This window comes from Neofelis nebulosa, chromosome 8 (assembly GCF_028018385.1).
Source record: "Neofelis nebulosa isolate mNeoNeb1 chromosome 8, mNeoNeb1.pri, whole genome shotgun sequence".
Classification (NCBI taxonomy): domain Eukaryota; kingdom Metazoa; phylum Chordata; class Mammalia; order Carnivora; family Felidae; genus Neofelis; species Neofelis nebulosa.
Genome location: NC_080789.1, coordinates 51,608,856 through 51,628,239, shown reverse-complemented (window position 1 = coordinate 51,628,239; position 19,384 = coordinate 51,608,856). Strand labels below are relative to the sequence as shown.

At 44.3% G+C, this 19,384-nt stretch overlaps 1 protein-coding gene across 3 annotated transcripts in view; it reads left to right on the top strand.

The window, feature by feature from the left end:
- Positions 1-13,153, top strand: part of MSRB3 (methionine sulfoxide reductase B3) — a 175,638-nt gene extending 162,485 nt beyond the window's left edge. For all 3 annotated transcript variants that reach the window (XM_058742121.1, XM_058742122.1, XM_058742123.1), the window contains exons 6-7: positions 1,709-1,806; positions 9,932-13,153. In XM_058742121.1, coding sequence (XP_058598104.1) covers positions 1,709-1,806; positions 9,932-10,099 — 266 coding nt within the window. In that variant the 3' untranslated portion in view covers positions 10,100-13,153. The remainder of the gene's footprint in view (positions 1-1,708; positions 1,807-9,931) is intronic.
- Positions 13,154-19,384: the final 6,231 nt, after the last annotated feature.

Sequence of the window (19,384 nt, the reverse complement as noted above, 5' to 3'; positions counted from 1 at the left end):
AGGTAACTTGGGAGGGGGAAGTGTATATATTTTATGTACATTTCTCCAGACCTATTTTGAATCCTAGAAATAGGAAAATGTATGTGTGTTGGGGGTTAGCTTTATGGTAAATTCGCGACGACAACAACATTGCTAACTCTTTATCTGTTTCCCACTGAATCAAACATGTCCCTCCACGATATTAGTTGCCGTAAAACTGCGGTCGAATGAGTGGTATGTAGCCTGGGAGGTTAAAAAACATAGAATGTTCTCTTCTTTCTTTTCACAGCTAAGTTATTTTCCAATGTCTTCAAACACCGCCTTTAAACCTCTCGTTGCTAGCTATTGGCACCTCTGCCATTGAACAAGAAGAAGACTTAAAGGTTTCCAGTAGTCATTATAAACCAAAACCCATAGCCTAGAGTAAGTTGAGATTCTCTTTAGAATTTAGAGAACAGGAAGAAAAAGTTGTCCTGAGAATACTGATGTGTCTTGGCATAATGGCTTTCTGAGGAGTGCTATCATATCTGGAAAGTTAAGGTTTTTCTGGCGATTTGCAGCAATCTTGAACTCAGATCAAGGAATTGGAAAGTGTTGGTGCTGTTAAACCCAGCACCAACTGTGAAAGCTGTACTGTTGCATGGTGGGGGATGGGGAGCTTGGGGGGAGCTTCTTATAAAAACTTGGCCTGAGCTAATTTGTTTTGTTTGAAACTGGAAATCATATTGTTGAAGTCTGCATTCTGTTTTCGTTCAGTTGGTGTATTAACACAAAGCACCGTGTTTTTAAAGGGCCTCCTCCTTTCTGCAGGAATAAATTTGGCTTCTGAAAGAGAAAAAAAAAAAAATGTACCAGCAGTTCAGCAACATCGCACCTCTTCCATCATTTTGGGCTTCAGCTCAGTAACTCCAGACAAATTTTCTGGAAATATGTAAAAACAGGCCTATAGGTACTGAACATAAAAATCCTGACTGTAACTCATAAACATTTGTACAATCTTAAGGCCCTTATCACTGAGTTTCTTAAAGCAGTGTGCATATTTTAAAAGTCATGAGAATAAATGAAAATTGGAACAAGATGCTATTTGAGAGAAGATGCACCCTAGAGATGCCTGAAGAACACTGCTCTCTGACTTTTTTCTAGGAAGTGAGCAAGCCTCTTGCCCATAAAATAGGTAGAAGCTGTGATTTCCAGATACCTCTGTCCCAAGAAATTAGATAAAGATGGAAACTGTGGAATACCATTTTGTAAATATTTTAACCATACAAACTACTAAAAAAGAATGCTTCCTAAAAAGGCACAGAATAGTCCAAAAGTTAACAGCCAGAACAATTGGATTGTGTTTTGGAAAATGTCACACCGTAAGACCCATCATGAGTGCCCAGTGACTCTGAAGAAGAGAGACAAGACAAAGTGGCAAGAGACAGCTTTATAAATTCAGGAATGCTCCAAAAAACTACTGGATGGGCTAAGAATGCTTCTTGAAACATAAAATCCCAATGCAACTGTAATCTGAATGTGAGGAAAAGGTTATTCTTAAAAAATAGTTGCACTCTTAGGAAATATGTTATCCTTCAGCTTTTGACTTTTTTTTTTCAGGTTGAAAAAGTTCACATGATTCATATACTAAAGATTGTCTTTTTTTGCACAGTAATTCTTTAAAACTGTATTCTAACCCAAGGCTGTGTATCTCTCCTCTCTGTTTTGCTCTCGTGCTGCTCTGCCCCAGGTTGGCCTTCCTTCCACGATGTGATCAGTTCTGACGCAATCACGTTCACGGATGACTTTTCCTACGGGATGCACAGGGTGGAAACAAGCTGCTCTCAGGTCAGTTAACCCCACCTGAAAAGCCAGTATGCTGTCCACTCTGCACTGAAAACACTTTCAGGACCCCTGGTTGTGCTAAATATAGCAACCGAGGCCAAGTGACCGATCACAACACCGACAGAGGAGCGCAATGAAGTCTCTACAACGTCTTAATGATATCTCGGTCTTCAGGTGTTTAGCAAGTCCAGTTAAATGCCAGTCATTGGCTTCAACACTATTTAAAAAAACCCCAAAACATTGGTAGGGAAAATTGTCTTCAGATGACTCAGTGCACTGGGAAATGGGCTATTCTTAGGGCATGTGAAGATTTCACTATGTGGCTTTATATAATCTGATGTTAGGTAATAGCCCTCTCTCTGCAGTTCTGTGCACCCGTTCAGTTGTAATACTTCTAATGGTAATGATCCAAACGTGGTCAGTAAAGACCCCAGAAACAGCTTTCCCTGTGTGGGTGAGAGGTGGGAGGTTGGGGAATGGCAGTGGAAAGAGGAAGTTCCGTGGTAGGCTGTAAGAAGCCAGAGCGAGGATACGTGATAAGGTCATGCCTTCTCTACTTCTCTTAGTAGATAGACCTCTCTTCGTTTCCCAAGGATGTTCTAATTAGTTCCTATCACTCTTCTCTACTCAGATTAGGACTGGCTCGAAGGGAGAAAATGAGCATGTGTTGAGGAGGCAAAAATAGTTAATCTCTCACAATCAAGGGACTTGAACTCATAGAGTATTTTGTATTTAAACCCAGAGACATAGCCAGGACCGTCTGTACACAGAATAGGAGCAACTGACCATTCTACTCTCGAGTAGAAAGTACTGTTCTAGTCTGCTTTAAATAAGTGAAATGTAAAGTCTGAGTATTGTGGCACTGAAATTCATTGGTACTGCCTAGTATTTTGTTGGGGGACGTCAGTTGTGCATGTCAGAGGTAAAGGGGGCACCATCAGGCAGCTGAAATAGCAAAGCGATTGCCACGTGGGCCTCCCTCGACATTCTTCTACCTGCCCTTTAACCCCCTTCATCAAGCACAAGGGTTTTAGGGAGTAGGTGGCATATTTACTACCAAGCAGGGAGGGGGACTGGTTAGAACCTAACCATCTGATGAATTTGTACTTTCTTTTTTTAAAAAAATAAAGCTGGCAAGTTTACTGTCTTCTAACTACGAAGACCACTCTCTCCCTTGAAAAACAGACTTCATATTTTAAGTCATATTTTCAGCTCACTCTTATTTCTAAGATATAAGTCTCTGAGGGCGATAGTGGAACTTTCTGATCCTGGGTCTCACCCCCAGAGATTCTAGTTTAGTTGGCTTGTGTGAGGCCTGCCTATCAGCATTTTTAAAAGCTTCCCTGGTTAGTGCTCACAAGAACCTTGTGAAGTAGATACTCTTATTCTTTCTTACATTTGAAGTTGAGAAAACTGAGGCACAAAGAGGGCAGTTATGCTGGTGTAAATCTACATAGATTTAAGCGGCAGAACTGAGACTCAGATTTGGGCATCTAGCTCCAGGGCTGTACGGTGCTTAGACAGGCAGGCAGGGAGGTAGGTATACAGATAGATAGGCCAGGCAGAAAGAGTCACATTAAAAAAAAAATTCTGTGATCTCCAGCAGTTAGTTTAATTCAACTCAGTTTTGAATTCAATTGAATTTTAACTGATGTGTTTATAACGGCCACAAAAACTAATTATGATTATTTCTCCAGGATTCCGAAATATTCGACAAAAAAGGAACTGGATAGGGTGGTATATAGTAGTGTATAACTTAGGTATATGTAGCACTTAATAAACCTCTTGTAAGACTCACAGTTGTTGTTGTTGTTGTTGTTGTTGTTGTTTTAAGCTACCTTAAAGGCTGTTATGTGACTGCTACTCTCCTTTTTTCCTCAGAACCCACTTTCAAACATTGAGTCCTATGAAAACCAAGTAAAAAAGGCACAGAAAAAGGGAGGCATAAGATAATAACTTTCCTTATGCCCTATTCTCTAATGTCTCTGTGACTAATTCTTAAAATTCACAGTTAGAAAAACTTCCTCCTTTCTCTGTGCCAACCACAGAGATAATATTAGTACTGGCCAAGAAAAAAAACATTATGAATCTGTTCTACAGTGACCAAAGACAGATGAAACCTACAAACCGCCCAAATCAGGCAACATTAATAAAAAATATTAAGCCCCTCCAGGCCCAGCTCCCAGCCCTTCGGTCAAAGGCGTCGGTGACTGTCACTGTACCTTTGGGTCCTTTCCCAGCGGGTGAGGAACTGACACTGAGCTAGCTATTCCTTTCGGCTTCTTTACCCACTGCTTTTACTTCTCATATTTGGAAAATGATTCTTTCTTAAAGTCTTACATTTAAAGGGAAGAGGGAGGGAAATTTGTTCTATTAAGGCATGTGTAAAACCACATGCTTTGGGAAGTAAGTTTCAAGGAGAAAATAATCGGCTTCCAGCACTAAAGAATGATATGTTTGCCAGATTCTTCTCCATGGGGGCAGAGTGGGAGATGTCTGCCTCACGAGTGCAGTAATAGCTCACTGAATTCAAGTGTGCTGGGTGTCTTTCTTTCTTTTAATGTGTGTTTCATTCACACATTTATTTTCTTTTTGTTCTACCTTTTTATTTAGTATTTTTCTTTTCCATTTTCTCATTCATCCTTTTTATCTTGGCTTGGAAAAAAGTAACTGATAGAATGGTTTCCATACCAGAGTAATCACTTGCATTTTATTTCCTAGTTTCTCATTCTTACCACTAGTTTTCATCATCAGTTTATCTTTTCTTAAACTTTCTGTTCTTTCAGTTTACATAGCCTTTCCCCCTACTCACACTCTTCCCATCATTGTTGGGGGAAGTGGGGTAGGAAACCTATCTGATTTGCTTCTCAACTCTTTCTAAAATTCTTGTTACATTTTGAGTTCATGTGGCTGGTCCTTACTCTGAACTGAATTCACTGATGGGGTTCACAAGAAGACTGTCTTACTGCCATGTTATACAAATGGACTGAGATTCCATGGGCAAAACCAGTATGCTTAACCTGCTTGCTGGGCAATATGGCATTTTGTTTTGTTTTGTTTTGGTTTATTGGCCCCTAATTCTAACCTTAGTACTTAGGATTCTTCTTCTTTCTTTTGTTTTTTAAAATTGTGATATGGATCTTGCTATGCAGTGAATTAGGCCTTACATATATGGGTAGGAATTGTAAACATGTTGGGAGCCATAACTTTTTATACCACGCTATAGTTTTTCCGTGTGTCCCGTGACTTCTTTGGTACTAATATCTTAGTAAGATTTTACTGGGAAAGTTAAGATTGATTCAGTACTGTCATCACTTTTCAGAGAAACCTTGCAGTCAGGTCCTTCTAAAAGAATTGCTCCGTAAGAAACCTAGCACACTGCCTGATCTTTAAGTTAACAGAGCAGAAAACAAGCAAGGGTGGTAGAGATTCTTCAGTGCCTTCTGTTAGGATTCCTGCTTGTGGAGGAAATAGGTTGCCTGGCTACATTCTGATTTTTGTTGCAACCATATTTGTTTTCTTTTACTATTTTACCTACTGAATTGTATTCTAGTTGTCTCTTTCAAAGAGGGTCTTTATCTTAAATCTGCACATTTTAGTGAGCATGTGTCTCTTCTTCCTTGCTGTGGCAATTTTCAGCAAATTTTCAGTTTTAAAGAATTCTTAAAAATGTTACTGAATTTACATTTTTCAGCTAGTGATAAAATATGTTGTGTCTATCCCAGTTTCACTGACGACTATGAATAATTGTTTGACAGTTTCTCCCTAGTCCTCCACCCCTGGCCTGTTAAGCAGTGCTTTGTCGGGAGTTTAAATTCAGTGCAAAGAGGTAACAGTTGCATGGTTTAAGCTGTAGTGCAGAGGAGTAAGTCCCTCCTGGTGACACTTGGGGAATTCTCCCTTCTTTAGACCCAAATTCTACATGTGCAGCAAATGGGCGACCAATAAATCACCGAACTTGTCGTTATCATCCTTAAGGAAGCCATCAGATTCCTGGAGTTTACCTACGTTGGAGTCCATTTATGACTGCTGCTGTTACTGCTGGAATCTATGGTAGAGTCCCTTAAGTTTGTTTTCGATCATCCTTAATTTGTTCTAAGGCAGCCAAAGCAACAGAAAGGTAAATATCCACCAATACAGAGTATTTTTCGAAACTTAAACAGTTTTTGGTAAAACCCCAAGCCTTATTAATCTTTTGCAGATGACAACTTATATATTGCTGATGATTAAAGGTACCCATGTGTTACAATAGGGTTTCAGACTCACAGCCCATCTCTCTTTTTCTTGATCTTTCAGTAAAATCATAATGCTAAACTGGTGACTTCACAATCATTTCCTTGGCAAAAGATTAATATCACAAGCACAGAGGAAAAGAGCCCTACTTACACACAAGTGTCTTCAATAACGGTGGGAGAAAACAGGATACTACTGGCAAAGTAAATTGCTTTTCTTCTTAAACTCTTTTCTCCTTCTCATCCTGCCCCATGTGCCCAAGTGTAAAAGCCCTGCTTTGAAACTGCTTCATCTTGTAGATCAAACACTTAAGAGAAAATGACAATAATAAAGCCCAAAACATCCTAGGAATAGCTAGGAGAAAACCCTCTAGGACAGTTGGAAATACATCAGTGCGCAAATATGTAACTGTGTTGAATGCACTATTTGTGTTTCTTATGCACACGATTGGGAGTTGCGATCAGATTTTAAGGAATTATGTTAAATTTGATGTTCCCTTTGTGTGTGTGTGTGTGTGTGTGTGTGTGTGTGTGTGGTGGGGTCCCCTTTGCCTCGGTTCTCCCCAGGTTCTTTAGTTGCCAGCTTTTCTGAGTGGGAGGCTTCGGTGATAAAGGATTCCTTTGGGAATTTGAAATTTTTCTTTTGAACGATTATCTCCTGTGTTTTTCAGAACGCGAGCTAGAATATTCAGTTGTAGTTTGTATTTTACCTATAAAATAAATGCATAACCACTTTAAAACAACTTTCAAAATGCACACTAAAGATTTTACCCTGAAATAAATCATTAACAGCAGGTCTCACAGATTTCTTCATTGGGCAGCCAGTTTGTTTCAGTTACAACCAGGTGTGCTGAGATCCCAACACATTGCCAGTTGGCTGGGGCTGGGGAGGCAGAGCTCGAAGGCGGCTAAAGAAACAATGCATCACTGACAACTTCCATTCATCATCCCAGCCTTCGGCCAGGGGTAGAAGCTGGAAAGAATGGGCTCCATGTGCGCTCCCCTCAGGGAGGAACCTTCGGGCCTCAGGCACTTTTAAAAGAAACCTGCTCATACCCTTCTATGGGAGACTGGGTGTACCTGGCAGAAAGCAGAAATGGCGCTGTGTGGTTAGGCTTCCTGCAGACAAATGGCGCTGCAGCCTTGCAGGCATCGGAGCGGGCAGGTACGTCGTATAAACGACCACCTGGCCATGTTTGCAAATGCCGCTCCTCCCTCAGTTTTCTGAGCCCGGTGTGAATCTTCCAGAACACCCTGTGGCAAGCATGATGAAGCTATCACTGTGGTGTTTAGGGGACTCCCACCTTTTCTGAGGATTTCCCTACCCCCTCACCAACCCATAGAGTTGTCCGCAAACCATTTTTGTTGCCTTTTTCTTTTCTAACTGTAAGTTCTCTTCCTCACCCCCCTCCGTCTTCATTTTGGATTAAGGACATCTAGAATCTGTGTTTCTCTTTCTGTGTAACCAAAACACCGGTTCCAGATTTAGGAAAAGAAACTGCAGACCAATGGCCAACTCATTTCAGTAGATTCAATTACTCTAATTTGGAGTTTTTCAAGACGATTTGGGAAGTGAAGACCATATAAACACTCCTGCATAGCTTCAAGTCTATCCTTGCGGTGCTTTATTTTTAGAGTAAGGTAAACAGAACCATTTTCTAAATATGCCCAAGAGAGGATTAATAAAGGTAATATCATTTATTTTGCCAGAGAGCTGTATTCTCTCATTAAGAAACAAAACCAGAAAACCTATTGGAGGCTCTTATGTGAAAAGTCCGCCTCTCAGATGCCAAGTGATCAAAGTGCCAGAGCTGTGTGTGAGATCAGTAATTGTGCACACATACTGGTCACCGAGAGCACCAGTTCCTACTCTTGGCCTGCACACTGACTGCTTTGGCAGGCAGAAATAGGTGTTTTCCTGCGTCCATTGGGTAAGCATATGGATTTTTACTGGTGCATCTTAGCTGCTGGTGCCTGAAAGTTTGGCCTCAATTGTTTATAGAAAGGAAAAGCAATCTGAGCTGTCAGCCTTGATATTACCTAAACCTGCATAGAATGCGGTAAAATAGTGCAAGATTTGTTTTTTAGGCCTGTTTCATATTTTCCAGGCAATAGATCAAATCAGTTCAGGGTTCATTTTTAGTTCTTTAATAAGCTGACACAGTATGTTGGCAGTAAAATAAGAATGCACTTTTAACATGGAAGTGCCATATAGTCAAAGTTGCTATTTGTGCTATTTATTAATAACTAGAGAACCCCCGAGATTTGAGTGTAGCACTTTGAGTAGAGAAACTGAGATTCTAGTTCTTTCCATCGTAATGAGCACCGTCCTTCACTTCTCTCTCATCATCTCCATTTGGGCCATTAGCCCAACTCCCGTGTCAATTCCTACTTTCTCTCCCTATAATTGATAAGTATTGTGCACACCAAACAAGCACAATGAGAGGAATTAATAAATCACCTTATAGGCCTTTTCTCTCCCGTTCTTCCCTAAATCTTGACTCTGCCATCTGGTTGAAATGTTCCTCGAGACACCCACTGCTTCACTTCCTTTGGCTTCTTATTCCAGAGTATTCCAGACTACCCCAGGAAAGCAGCCCCACCTCGTCGTGCCTGCAACGTCAGCCCCCAACCGTGAACACTTCATATCACTGCCTCTTTTTTTCCCCTCTCCTTAGCATTTATTTCCGCCTACCACACTTGACAGTTGGCTTGTTTCTTTGCCTAATACCTGTCTCTCCCGCTAGAAAAAGTAAGCTCCGTGAGGCCAGGGACTGTTGCCCATATCTCCAGTGTCTGAGACAGCACCTGGCAGGTAGTAGGTGCTCCATAAATATTTGTTAAATGAATGAATGGAAGTCATCTGCCCCAGGTTTTAGTTTCCTAGTTACGTGATGGATGATGTGTTTTCATAGCCTGTTTGAATATGGTGCACTGACGTCTCCATATCCCTCACTCCTGTCCCTGCTGAGAAAGGGTGTGGGATAGGTAAGTATGACATAACACTGTTGTCACCTGGAGCCATACCCAGCATCGGAGTGGTTAGCGCAGGGCTCTATTCACCGAGCCAGCCTTCCTGGAGAAGCTATCTCTGGGCTGGATTTCTGTTAAACACTGTGATAGCCAGTCGTCCCTCCTTCGCCTTCCATCTGGATTCTGGGCCTCTTCTACTTCCCAGGTTTTTTGGATAGTCTGTAGCATGGATTTGAGCTTATTCCTTCTCCACGTAAGAGAGTTCACGTGGGTAAAGAAGCCAGCGGCACTCCACCTACTGGAAGCCAGAATAAAACGATTGTGTGGGCTAGCGACATTTCTATTTGCCTTACTTGCAGTCCTGGTGACCATGACATAAATCTGTTGAGCCTTGCCATTGCTTTGCTGGGTTCCAAGAACATCCAGTGCTTGTCTGATGTTAAGTTTTACTGCCCATGAAAGCAAACATCACCTCCGTCATGGCCAGTTAAACAGTATCTTTTACAGTGGACTTCTGCATATCTGAAACCCACCCATCCAAAGCCAAAAATAATGCCAGTTGTGGGGGGGGGGGGGATTTTCTTCTGCCATGTTTCTTACAAGGGGAGATCAAGGGTCAACTCAATTCATAAAATTACTGCAGTCCTTTTTCAGCTGGCTGAGAGACTTCATAGATCAAAAAATACAGTGGCTCCGAAATGATTTCTGATATGCACAGTTCTGGTGTTTTTTATTCTCAGCATGTGGTGCAAAGCCTGCCAGAAACCATCTTTGCAGCTATTGACAGGCGGATTAGAAATCATCCATGATGGTTTCCATCGTTTCTCTACAGGCTGGTCATCCATTTAAACTGCTGAATGTGAGTTCCTCTCAAAGCCCGCCTTGTGCGCGCTCTCCCTTAATGTTTTGCTCTTCTCTTTCAGTGTGGTGCTCACCTTGGGCACATTTTTGATGACGGACCTCGTCCAACCGGCAAAAGATACTGCATAAATTCGGCTTCCTTGTCGTTCACGCCTGCAGATAGCGGCCGCGGCGCCGAGGGAGGCCGTGGGGCGGGCAGCCCAGCCCAGGCAGACAACGCGGAGCTGTAGGGGAGTGGGGAGCGATGGAAACAAGTGTACTTAATGCACAGCTTGTTAAAAAAAAAAAAAAAATACTCAGAATTGTCTTAGATATATTTTTTCAAAAAATAGAAGGGCAGTTTTGTGCTATCGATATTTTTCTTCTTTTGCTTAAACAGAGGCCCTGGCCATCAATGTATTTTGCTATTGACTAGATCCAGAACTGTTTATAACTTCAGCGAACGGAGATAGCTGTGGCAAACGTCTTCACAAGCCACTTGAGTACCATTTGGCATTATTTTCTTTGAGCACATACCTTCTTTTGAGATTCCCTGCCCCCACCCTTGCTTACGAGGTGGAAGGCGCTTGGCCTTCTAACGTGAAGATCGAGATCCCCTGTGCAGCAGAGAGGGCGCAGCAGCGGGGGGCCGGGCACCCAGACCTCTAGACGCATGGCCCTGCGGCATTTGTGCAGGCCCACCTGAGATAAGGGCGGCCTGGTGCCTTGTGAGACTTCTCAGCTCTGTGGAAAGTTTGAGCTAAGGTCGTTTATTCTCACTAAAGGGGTGTGAAGGTCTAAAGTCTTTCCTTATGTTAAATTGTTGCCAGATCCGAGGGGGTGCGCCGAGTGTTGTAGCAGAGAGTAAACATTACCTCACGGTTAGGCCTTTATTTTATTTTATTTTCCATTGAAAACATTGGAATGTAAGACAACTGTAAAATGCTGAGCCCCATTTTGTCCAAAGTCCACAAAGAGGAACACCTGCCATTGCCTTTTATAAGTCCGTGCCTCCGCACCCAATGCCAGCTGCAGCTGGAAAGGCATTTTGGTGAATTCCACTGTGTAAAAGAAAATACTGGGGACAATACACTTCATCAGGGCAGCGGAAGGAAGGGAGCAGGGAGGACCAAGGAGGAAGTCCTGGGTCTTAAAATACCCAGAGCTGAGCAGAAAAGCTGATGAGATACTGCAAGTAACAGAGCCCAAAGTGGGGGGACCTTGCACATAGAGGTTCACATGACCTCTGGAAGGAGGCTAGGGGTTAAAACGGGAAGAAGCAGGAGCTCAAGTCCCACCCTTGACACTTCTCTGCTGTGTGACACGGGACCAGCCGTTTAGCCTCTCCATGCCTACTCTTCATGTGTAAACTGGGACTTACAATATTTATAAGATAACCGACACTCTCAGGGCAAAGTCACTATATTGCTGTACAGTTAAGATCAGTGTTGTAAAATTAAACTGATCTGGTTCTAATTGCCTCAAAGGCTGAAGCCCAAGCATTTGAAATGGAAAGAAGTGGAGAGAAGGTTGACTTAGCTGATTGGTATGGAAACAGTTGGGCCAAGGGCCAGAAAGTTTTCTTTGTAGCAATATGGCTGGTTTCACTCCGAGAAGCGCTGCTCAGTTGCTGTGTAGCATTTAGCCTGGTGGAGTGGGGGGCGCTGTGCACAATTAGGTTTCCACAGGGATGAACGGTGGTGCTTTCAGATGACATTGCCATAGCCAGGTGTGAAGGTGCAGCTTATGACTGGTGTATATTGTGTTTGTAGCCTTGACCGCGAATCCTGAAATGCAGTCCTGAAAAAAATTTCCTTCTGTAAATCTTTGAAGGCTGATGAAAACTGACATCTTTCCTTGTAAGCACCAAGACAAAAATAAGAAAGAGGGACCCTTGACAGTTTTCCAATGAGAAACGACGAGGAGTTAAAATGGGAAGTGACAAATCAAAATGGCAGTGGGGTCACGTCCACATTCTTCCATGTGTCTACACCACGTCCTGGGGAGGCCCTGATACTCTGGTGACTGTGTCGTCACGTGGGCCACAGCTCCACGTAGCCTACGCTCTTCCAGATAAGTCACGCTCTTCCTTTCCCAGCTCCTGGCTGATGCACCTCGGGCCCTGGGATTTTTCTGGAAATGAGGTGTAAAATTCAAGACCACTGAAGCCTCAGCTCCCGGACCATCCTGGCAGCCTGCCCTGAGCTCACAGAGGGAGCCCCATCCTTTCCCAGAGACTGGAGGATCCCATGGGGGGTCGGCTAAAGACGGGGGCCTCCTGAGACTTCCCTGCCCCAGGGCACACCCACCCTTTGGGTCACCCAGCCCCTCTCCCATCACTCCAGCTGTGCGTGGTAGCCTGCCCCAGGGTCTGCTGGACACTAGCGACCATATCTGGGTAGACAAGGAAGATGAGGAGCTTCTTCCCTTCCCCCCAGAGATTCTGAATTTTCATTGTCCTTTCATTTTTATTATGGGGCCTAACATTGCCCTCAACAGCTCCTTCTTTTCTAACCCTGTGTCTTTGTTTCAAGGAAGGCCGGTTTTTCTTCTACCACATTTTCCAGCATCAACTTGAAGAAAAATGCAGCATCCACTGGAAAAGAAAAAAAAAAAAAAAAAAAAAAGCGGGGTATATGCATGTGGTTTAATTCCAGATTGCTTTTGAGTTTAAGTGGTATAAAATTTCAGTGTATTTCTGTCTTATGTTAAAGAAATATATTACTAAAACGTCGGTGAGCAGTAATGTCAGCTGTCGAGCACTAGATTTATTTTTGCAGGATATGGAGTGCAATGAACTGAGTCAATATGGCAAGGTGTAGGTGATCGGTGAGAGTTGTGCCATTTAACATAGGAAATGCACGGGACTTTCCCTCTCTGCACTCCAGCTCTTGCACTACCATTAGGAGACGTGGGCTTCTACTGGTGTGTATAAAGTACATCCGTCCCGTCGTGCAGAACGGATCTGAAGAAAGCAGCAGCCTGTCTTGTATTAGAGAACATTTCTACACGTTTAAACTTTTCACTTCTTAGATGCATTTAAATACTTATTGCAAATGCCATAGCAACTCAAAAGCCTCTCCATGTTCATTGAATTGAGATGCCCTGCTTCAAACGCGGACTATTCTGAAAGGGATTCTCGTTTGTTCCGAAGGTCAGGTATTTTTGTCTTAGACAGCTTTGTAATGATTTTTCTCCAAACGGTTCAAAACTTTTGAAAAACGTTATGAAATTTTCATTAAAAAACCCTTTTCCTATGTTTATTGTATACAGAAATTATGCAATAAAATTTCTTTATAAAAATGTTTTCTTCTCTGACTCCTGAAGTCTCCTCTTATTGTAGCCCGGACACATGGACCATCCGTTGGAGTTTGCCAGCCCGCTCTGTCGATCCTACCGGCTGATACATCTGTAGTTTGTAGAGAGGGCCTTTTATCTGATGTGGCCTCTGCTCGCAGGGGCTCTCATCACAGGGTCGAGTGCCACTGTCCATACCCCAGGCCCCAGGAAAGGCCTGCAGGGGTCAGAAAGATTGGAGGAAAGGGATACGTTTGCAGAATTACCCAGCCTTCAACCTTCACCTCAGCAGCATCTTTAGCAGCTCGTGTGCTTAAAATACGGACTTGGGGGAGTTCCTTCATGACAACTCCGTGGATAAAAATGTAGGAATGATGCCATGCTGATGCCTTGGCTTCTGTTAAATACTTTGCCGGGAAACTCACACCGTCGTCAAGGATGGGTCTCTGGGGTAGCCCATTAGGAGTTCCCCGCTGCTCACAGATGAAATCACCTTTCAAAGTCATCTGTACAGAAGCGTTTCAGTATAGGCGTATTTGTGGTGGAAATCTTTAAATTGTTTTGGTTTGTTTGGTTGATCTGTTGATTCTGCAGAGGTGGTGAGGTGGCGAAGACCTTGGTTTTCAGCCAATTCCTGGGACCCTAAAATTCACAGGCCGGCAGTTTCGTGGAGCGGACCTGAGAACTGTGCTTCTCGAAAAGTGCTTCCCAGACTGCAGCACTGGCATGACCCGGGAGCTTGCTACGCAGACAGATATTCAGGCCTTCCCCCCAGACTCACCACAACAGCAGTTCTGGAACGGAGCCTCCACAGTTTGTGCCTTAGCAAGCCCTCCGTGTGATGAGGGTGCTTGTTCTAGTTTGACAGCCACTGCCCTGGGACTCTTCGTGAGAAAAAGGCAATCAGTATTCATTTCAAAAGCATTTCTTGATGACTCAAACACGCCTCGTATTATCGTCACTGGTTGTCTTTCTATAGAGAGAGGTCAAATGTTTTCCCAAAGTGTCATGGCGGTCAGCCGCTCTCGTCCTTCGCCGCCCACTCGTTCGTCTTGTTCTGGAGCCCCAGTGTGTCCTCGTCCGCAGCCAACACCTGAACCCCAGTTTGCATTTGCGGGTTGAAGCCGGGCTGCCCAGCGCTTCTCTAGAACTGCAGGGTGTCTGTGGCAAGGCTCGGTCCAGCAATTCCAGGAGCTAGAGAACAGACCTCAGTGCACAAATTGACACATGACCTTTCCCATCCCCCCCATTTCCTTGTCCCTGTACCTTTTATCATCACCAACACGGGTTTTATTTAAAACCATCAAGAGATTTTTTTTACAAGGTGGCCATGTATTCGAATTGTGACTTTTTTTTTTTGTCAGAAAACTGCTGTCATTACCCGTAACTTAATCACGAAATGAATTCTAAGAGATGTTAGCATACAAGAAAGGTTGAATTAAAACTTGCCCTTGGGGAGGGGTGCCTGGGTGGCTCAGTCGGTTAAGTGTCCCAACTATGGCTCAGGTCATGGTCTCATGGTTCGTGAGTTCGAGCCCTGCGTCGGGCTCTGTGCTGACAGCTCAGAATCTGGAGCCTGCTTCGGATTCTGTGTCTCACTCTCTCTCTGACCCTTCTTCCCTGCTCCTGGTCTGTCTCTGTCTCTCAAAAATAAACATTAAAAAAAAAAAAAAACAAGAACATGTGTCCGGGGCGCCTGGGTGGCTCAGTTAGTTGAGGGTCTGACTTTGGCTCAGGTCATGATCTCACAGTTCCTGAGCTCAAGCCCCGCGTTGGGCTCTGTGTTGACAGCTCAGAGCCTGAAGCCTGCTTCAGAGTGTGTGTCTCCCTTGCTCTCTGCCCCTCCCCTGCTCATGCTCGCTCTCTGTCCTCTCTCTCTCTAAATAAACATTAAAAAAACCCCAAAACACTTGGGGACAGATTTCCAAGCACCTGTACTGACTTCTAACTAAAGTTTATTATACACTGCATAACCGATAGATAGTGCACCATTTTGAAGTGGTGCACATGCCACAGCAGAATGTTCTAGCCAGAACTCTTCCCATGCACTTGCTCCCGGAGGCTAGCCTCATCCTGGACCAACCTGGAGAAGGATCAGCCAGACAACGACTGCAGGTTCTGGACCAAGAGCCTGCCGTGCCATCACGCAACCATCACAGGTTAGAGCCACCATTGTGGCCTGAGATCTGGGAACCAGATCAGATCCCCAGGCCCACATGAGACTTTTCCAAATGTTAGGCTGGCTGCGGAACCACACTAACTTGTGGGATTACAGGTGCCGGGGAGCCTCATTCTTATTTCAAGCTTTGCACTCCCCCCCCCCTCCCCCGCAGTGTCCACCACCGATAGTCTCAGCAAATACACTCCCATGTTATCATCCCGGCTGGGCAGGAGCCTGACAGATTTGCAGGAATAAGCAGCAGGCAAGTCAGCTAGTAGCGACTGAGTGCTTACTTCAGCACTGTACTGGCAGGATGAGGGTGTAGAAAGCTGTAGCCATAACTAGAAAGCAAAGTGAGGCAGGGTGTCTGTATTAGCACAGGAGATAGCTGGTAAGAGTTAAGCTGTGGTTTCCCGAAACTCTATCCCCAAGGCCCTCAGCTTCACCATGGGATTTCTTTTTACCTTGATGACGTTGTGTATGAAGTCATCTCCAGAAGTCAGGCACTCGATCCGTTATCTCTAGTAGGAGATGGGTAGTCTTCTGCCCGTTTTACAGATGGTGGAGCTAAAGCTCAGAACAGTTGAGGCACGTTACACAGCCAGCACGTGGCCAGATCGAAGCCCAAGTTTGTTCGAAGGCTTCCCCCTCAGCACTAAAGTGCCTCCAACGTAGGACACTGGCTGTTCGGATCGTGCTCAGTAGGTTTTACACAAGTAGAGAAATGTGGCTATATCACTTCTTATTTCAAATTAATTGCAAGTTATCCTTCCAAAGTATAATCTGCCATGTGAATGCTTTATTTCAGACAGGGCTAATTAGTCATTGTACACCTTGATCTTTTTACACTTCAATGATGGAGAGTTTTCTTCCCCACCCCCCAAGGGCTAACATTGATGTTCCTAGTGATTTCTGACTACCAAACGCGCGTGCACGCACACACACACACACACACACACACACGAAGCCACCTTTGAATCCAAATGGAAAAAAGGAAGAATAGAGATTATACTAAAGATGCACTTGATGAAAATCTTCCATTTCTGGCATAGCTGAGCCACTTAATGGCTCCTCATCTAGAAAGATGTAGAGCCCTGGGGGGTGGAGATGAGGTGTCCTGAGCAACGTCACCCAGTCAGTGAGACTCTGCAGAGACTGAAGAAGGGGGACAGATTCCCGAGGGCTCCAACCACACCCAGAGCAGGCCTGCAAGGCATATGAGGGACCTATCCCAGGAACTGACGGAATAAAGAGGTTTGTTTCTGTTTGATTACAATTTATGACAGATTGATAACTGCAGAGGCATTCAAATTTGGTGTTTCGTGCCCCCCTTCTCTTTAACACCACAGCTTGTAAGGCCAGTCAGGCATCTGGTGTTTGTTAGATGGCTGCGTTGCATCATCCTTATGATTGCTGGGGAACATCTCCTAGCATTCGAGCGATTGGAGGGAGGACCACGGGGCACAAAATGGCCTCATCCGGTTTACATCTTCATTACTGCGCTTCTCACATACCTGCTTACATCTGGAAAAAATCTCCAGGTAAACCTCTTGGGCTCTTTTTCTAAAGAGTAACTGTAATTATTAGGGTTATACCCAAATTCAGCTTAGAATAGGTATGTGGCTGAACTTCAGCCAAGATCCTGTGCCTGTCTAAAAGAAATTTTCTTTTTTTTTTTTTTTTTACATCCAATTACATAGGAGGGGCCCTTTCCCCACACATGGCCAGTGGGGTTCCTGGTTCTCTACACCCGAAACTTCTATCTATGCCCTTAGGGAAAAGGCAAAGAGATTTTGGGGGAAAAAAACGTAAAGATCTCCTCAAATCTCTCCCGGAGTTTTTCCTTAGTACCAAGTCCCAGAATTCTGACATGTATTACAGGTCATGTCAGATTTTACAAATGCCAAGTCTTTTCCCTACTAGATGCGATCACAACGTTTACCTTGCCAAGTAAGAACATCAAAACATTTTTCTACTTTTGCTGTGTCCTGCTTATCTCCCTTGGACAGGGTTCGTCCATTCAACACACATTTATTGAGCCCTTGATGGGAGAGGCACAGGAAACCGAAAGCTGAGTAAGACTCAGTACCTGCAGTTAGTTGGGGCAACAGACACGCAGCTAATTCCACCTTATGCCGGCATGTTGTGTGGGGGTACACAGAAGTGTGAGCGCTGTGTTCACCTCCTCTCAGCTGGGAGAAGGGGGTATAGCAGAGACAGGGGCACAGTCAGGGGAGACTTCATTTGGAGACGAGACGTAGTGTTTTGGGGAGTACGTGGTGTTTCCCAGAGAAGAGAATAAAGAGTCCAGAGACACAAGAGAGAGGGAGGCAGTTAGTTTAGTAAGGGACTTGTATGGGCTGTGACTTTTTCCAAATATACTTCTGGTTACTTTGAAAAGTAGTGGTTTTCCAAAATCGTCCCATGATGCAATGCTTTTTCATATACCTCCTCTCTCTTGTTAAAAACATTTCTCCTCTGTGAGAATATATATATATATATATATATATATATATATATATATATATATGAGAGAACCAAGAGGAGGAGGGGGAGGAGGGGGAGGAGGGAGAGAAAGACAGGGGAGGAAGGGGAAGGAGAGGGAGGAGGAGAAGGGGGGAGAGAAAGAGGGAGGGGAGAAAGGGGAGAAGAAGGGGAAAGAGGAGAGGGTGATTCCTTTTTTTCCCACATTTTAATTCATTTATTTTGAGAGAGAGAGAGAGTGTGTGAGCAGGGGAGGGGAAGAGAGAGAGAGGGACAGAGAGAGAATCCCAAGCAGGCTCTGCATTGTCAGCGCAGAGTCCGACGTCAGGGCTCGATCCCATGAACCGTGAGATCATGACCTGAGCCCAAATCAAGAGTCAGATGCTCAACCCACTGAGTCACCCAGGCGCCCTGAGGAGGTAGAGGTTCTTGGAAGGAGGTCTCAGTAATTATTTCTGCTTTCTCTGGGTCCAGCACATCTAAGAAGAAAGCAGCTTCTGCAAAGTCTTTCCTGTTTCCACCTCTACTCTGCTTGCTCTGCTCAAGGGCAGGCCATCCTGAGCTCATGTGGACGATGCCAGTAGTTGCCAACTGGCTTTCTGTCTCTCAGGGTCTCTCCATTTCTTTCAGAGGCCACGAGGCCACCGATGATCTTTTGAAAACATAAAGCTAATCATTCGGCGGCATCCACCCTGGGACGTGGTCCAAGCACCAGGTAGCAGGGCCTACAGAGAGGCCCTTCACGATCCAGCTACGGCCCGCCCCTTCCAGCCTCACATCCGCTTCCTCACCCTACCCCCAGCCGTTCAGATTTCTGCCACATTTTCAGGGCACATACTTTCTGCCTAAAATGTCCTTCCTGCCTTTTCTGAGTGGTAGACTTGAGTCATCCTTTAAATCCAGGCATAGAATTGCTTTCCTAAAGTATATTGCCAATTTCCTTTCTTCCCCTAGCACAAACGGACCTCCATTATCACTATCTATGCCTTGGCTGTAGATTTGGAGTTCCTCTTGAGGACAGACGCTTGGAATAATTATCTTAGTAGATGGAACAAAGCTAGAATCAGGCCTAAACAAAAGAGATGGTGATATTCATTTCCACTCCTCTCCCATTTTCTCTGTCTTGCTCCATCATTTCTTCTAACATCCACCTAGATCTGTCATCCGGGCAATGCCCATGTCCCCAAGCCTCTTTCCCCTTCATGATCCTTCTAGAACCTTCACCTGATAGGTAACAGCTACTGCCCACTTGCCCCCAGCACTTACTAAAGGCTAGAGTATTTATATTTATAATTTTTATTTTTTTATTTGAGAGAGAGAGAGAGATCATGAGTTGGGAGCAGGGCAGAAGGAGGGGGGGGGGGGAGAGAGAGAGAGAGAGAGAGAGAGAGAGAGAGAATCTTAAGCAGGCTCCATACTCAGCATGGAGCCCAATGCAGGGCTCAATCCCACGACCCTGGAATCTTGACCCAATCTGAAACCAAGAGTTGGACATTCAACCAACTGAGCCATCCAGGGGCCTCTCAGAGGCTAGACTCTTTATTTTTTATTTTTGTTTTTTTAATGTTTATTTATTTTTGAGACAGAGAGAGAC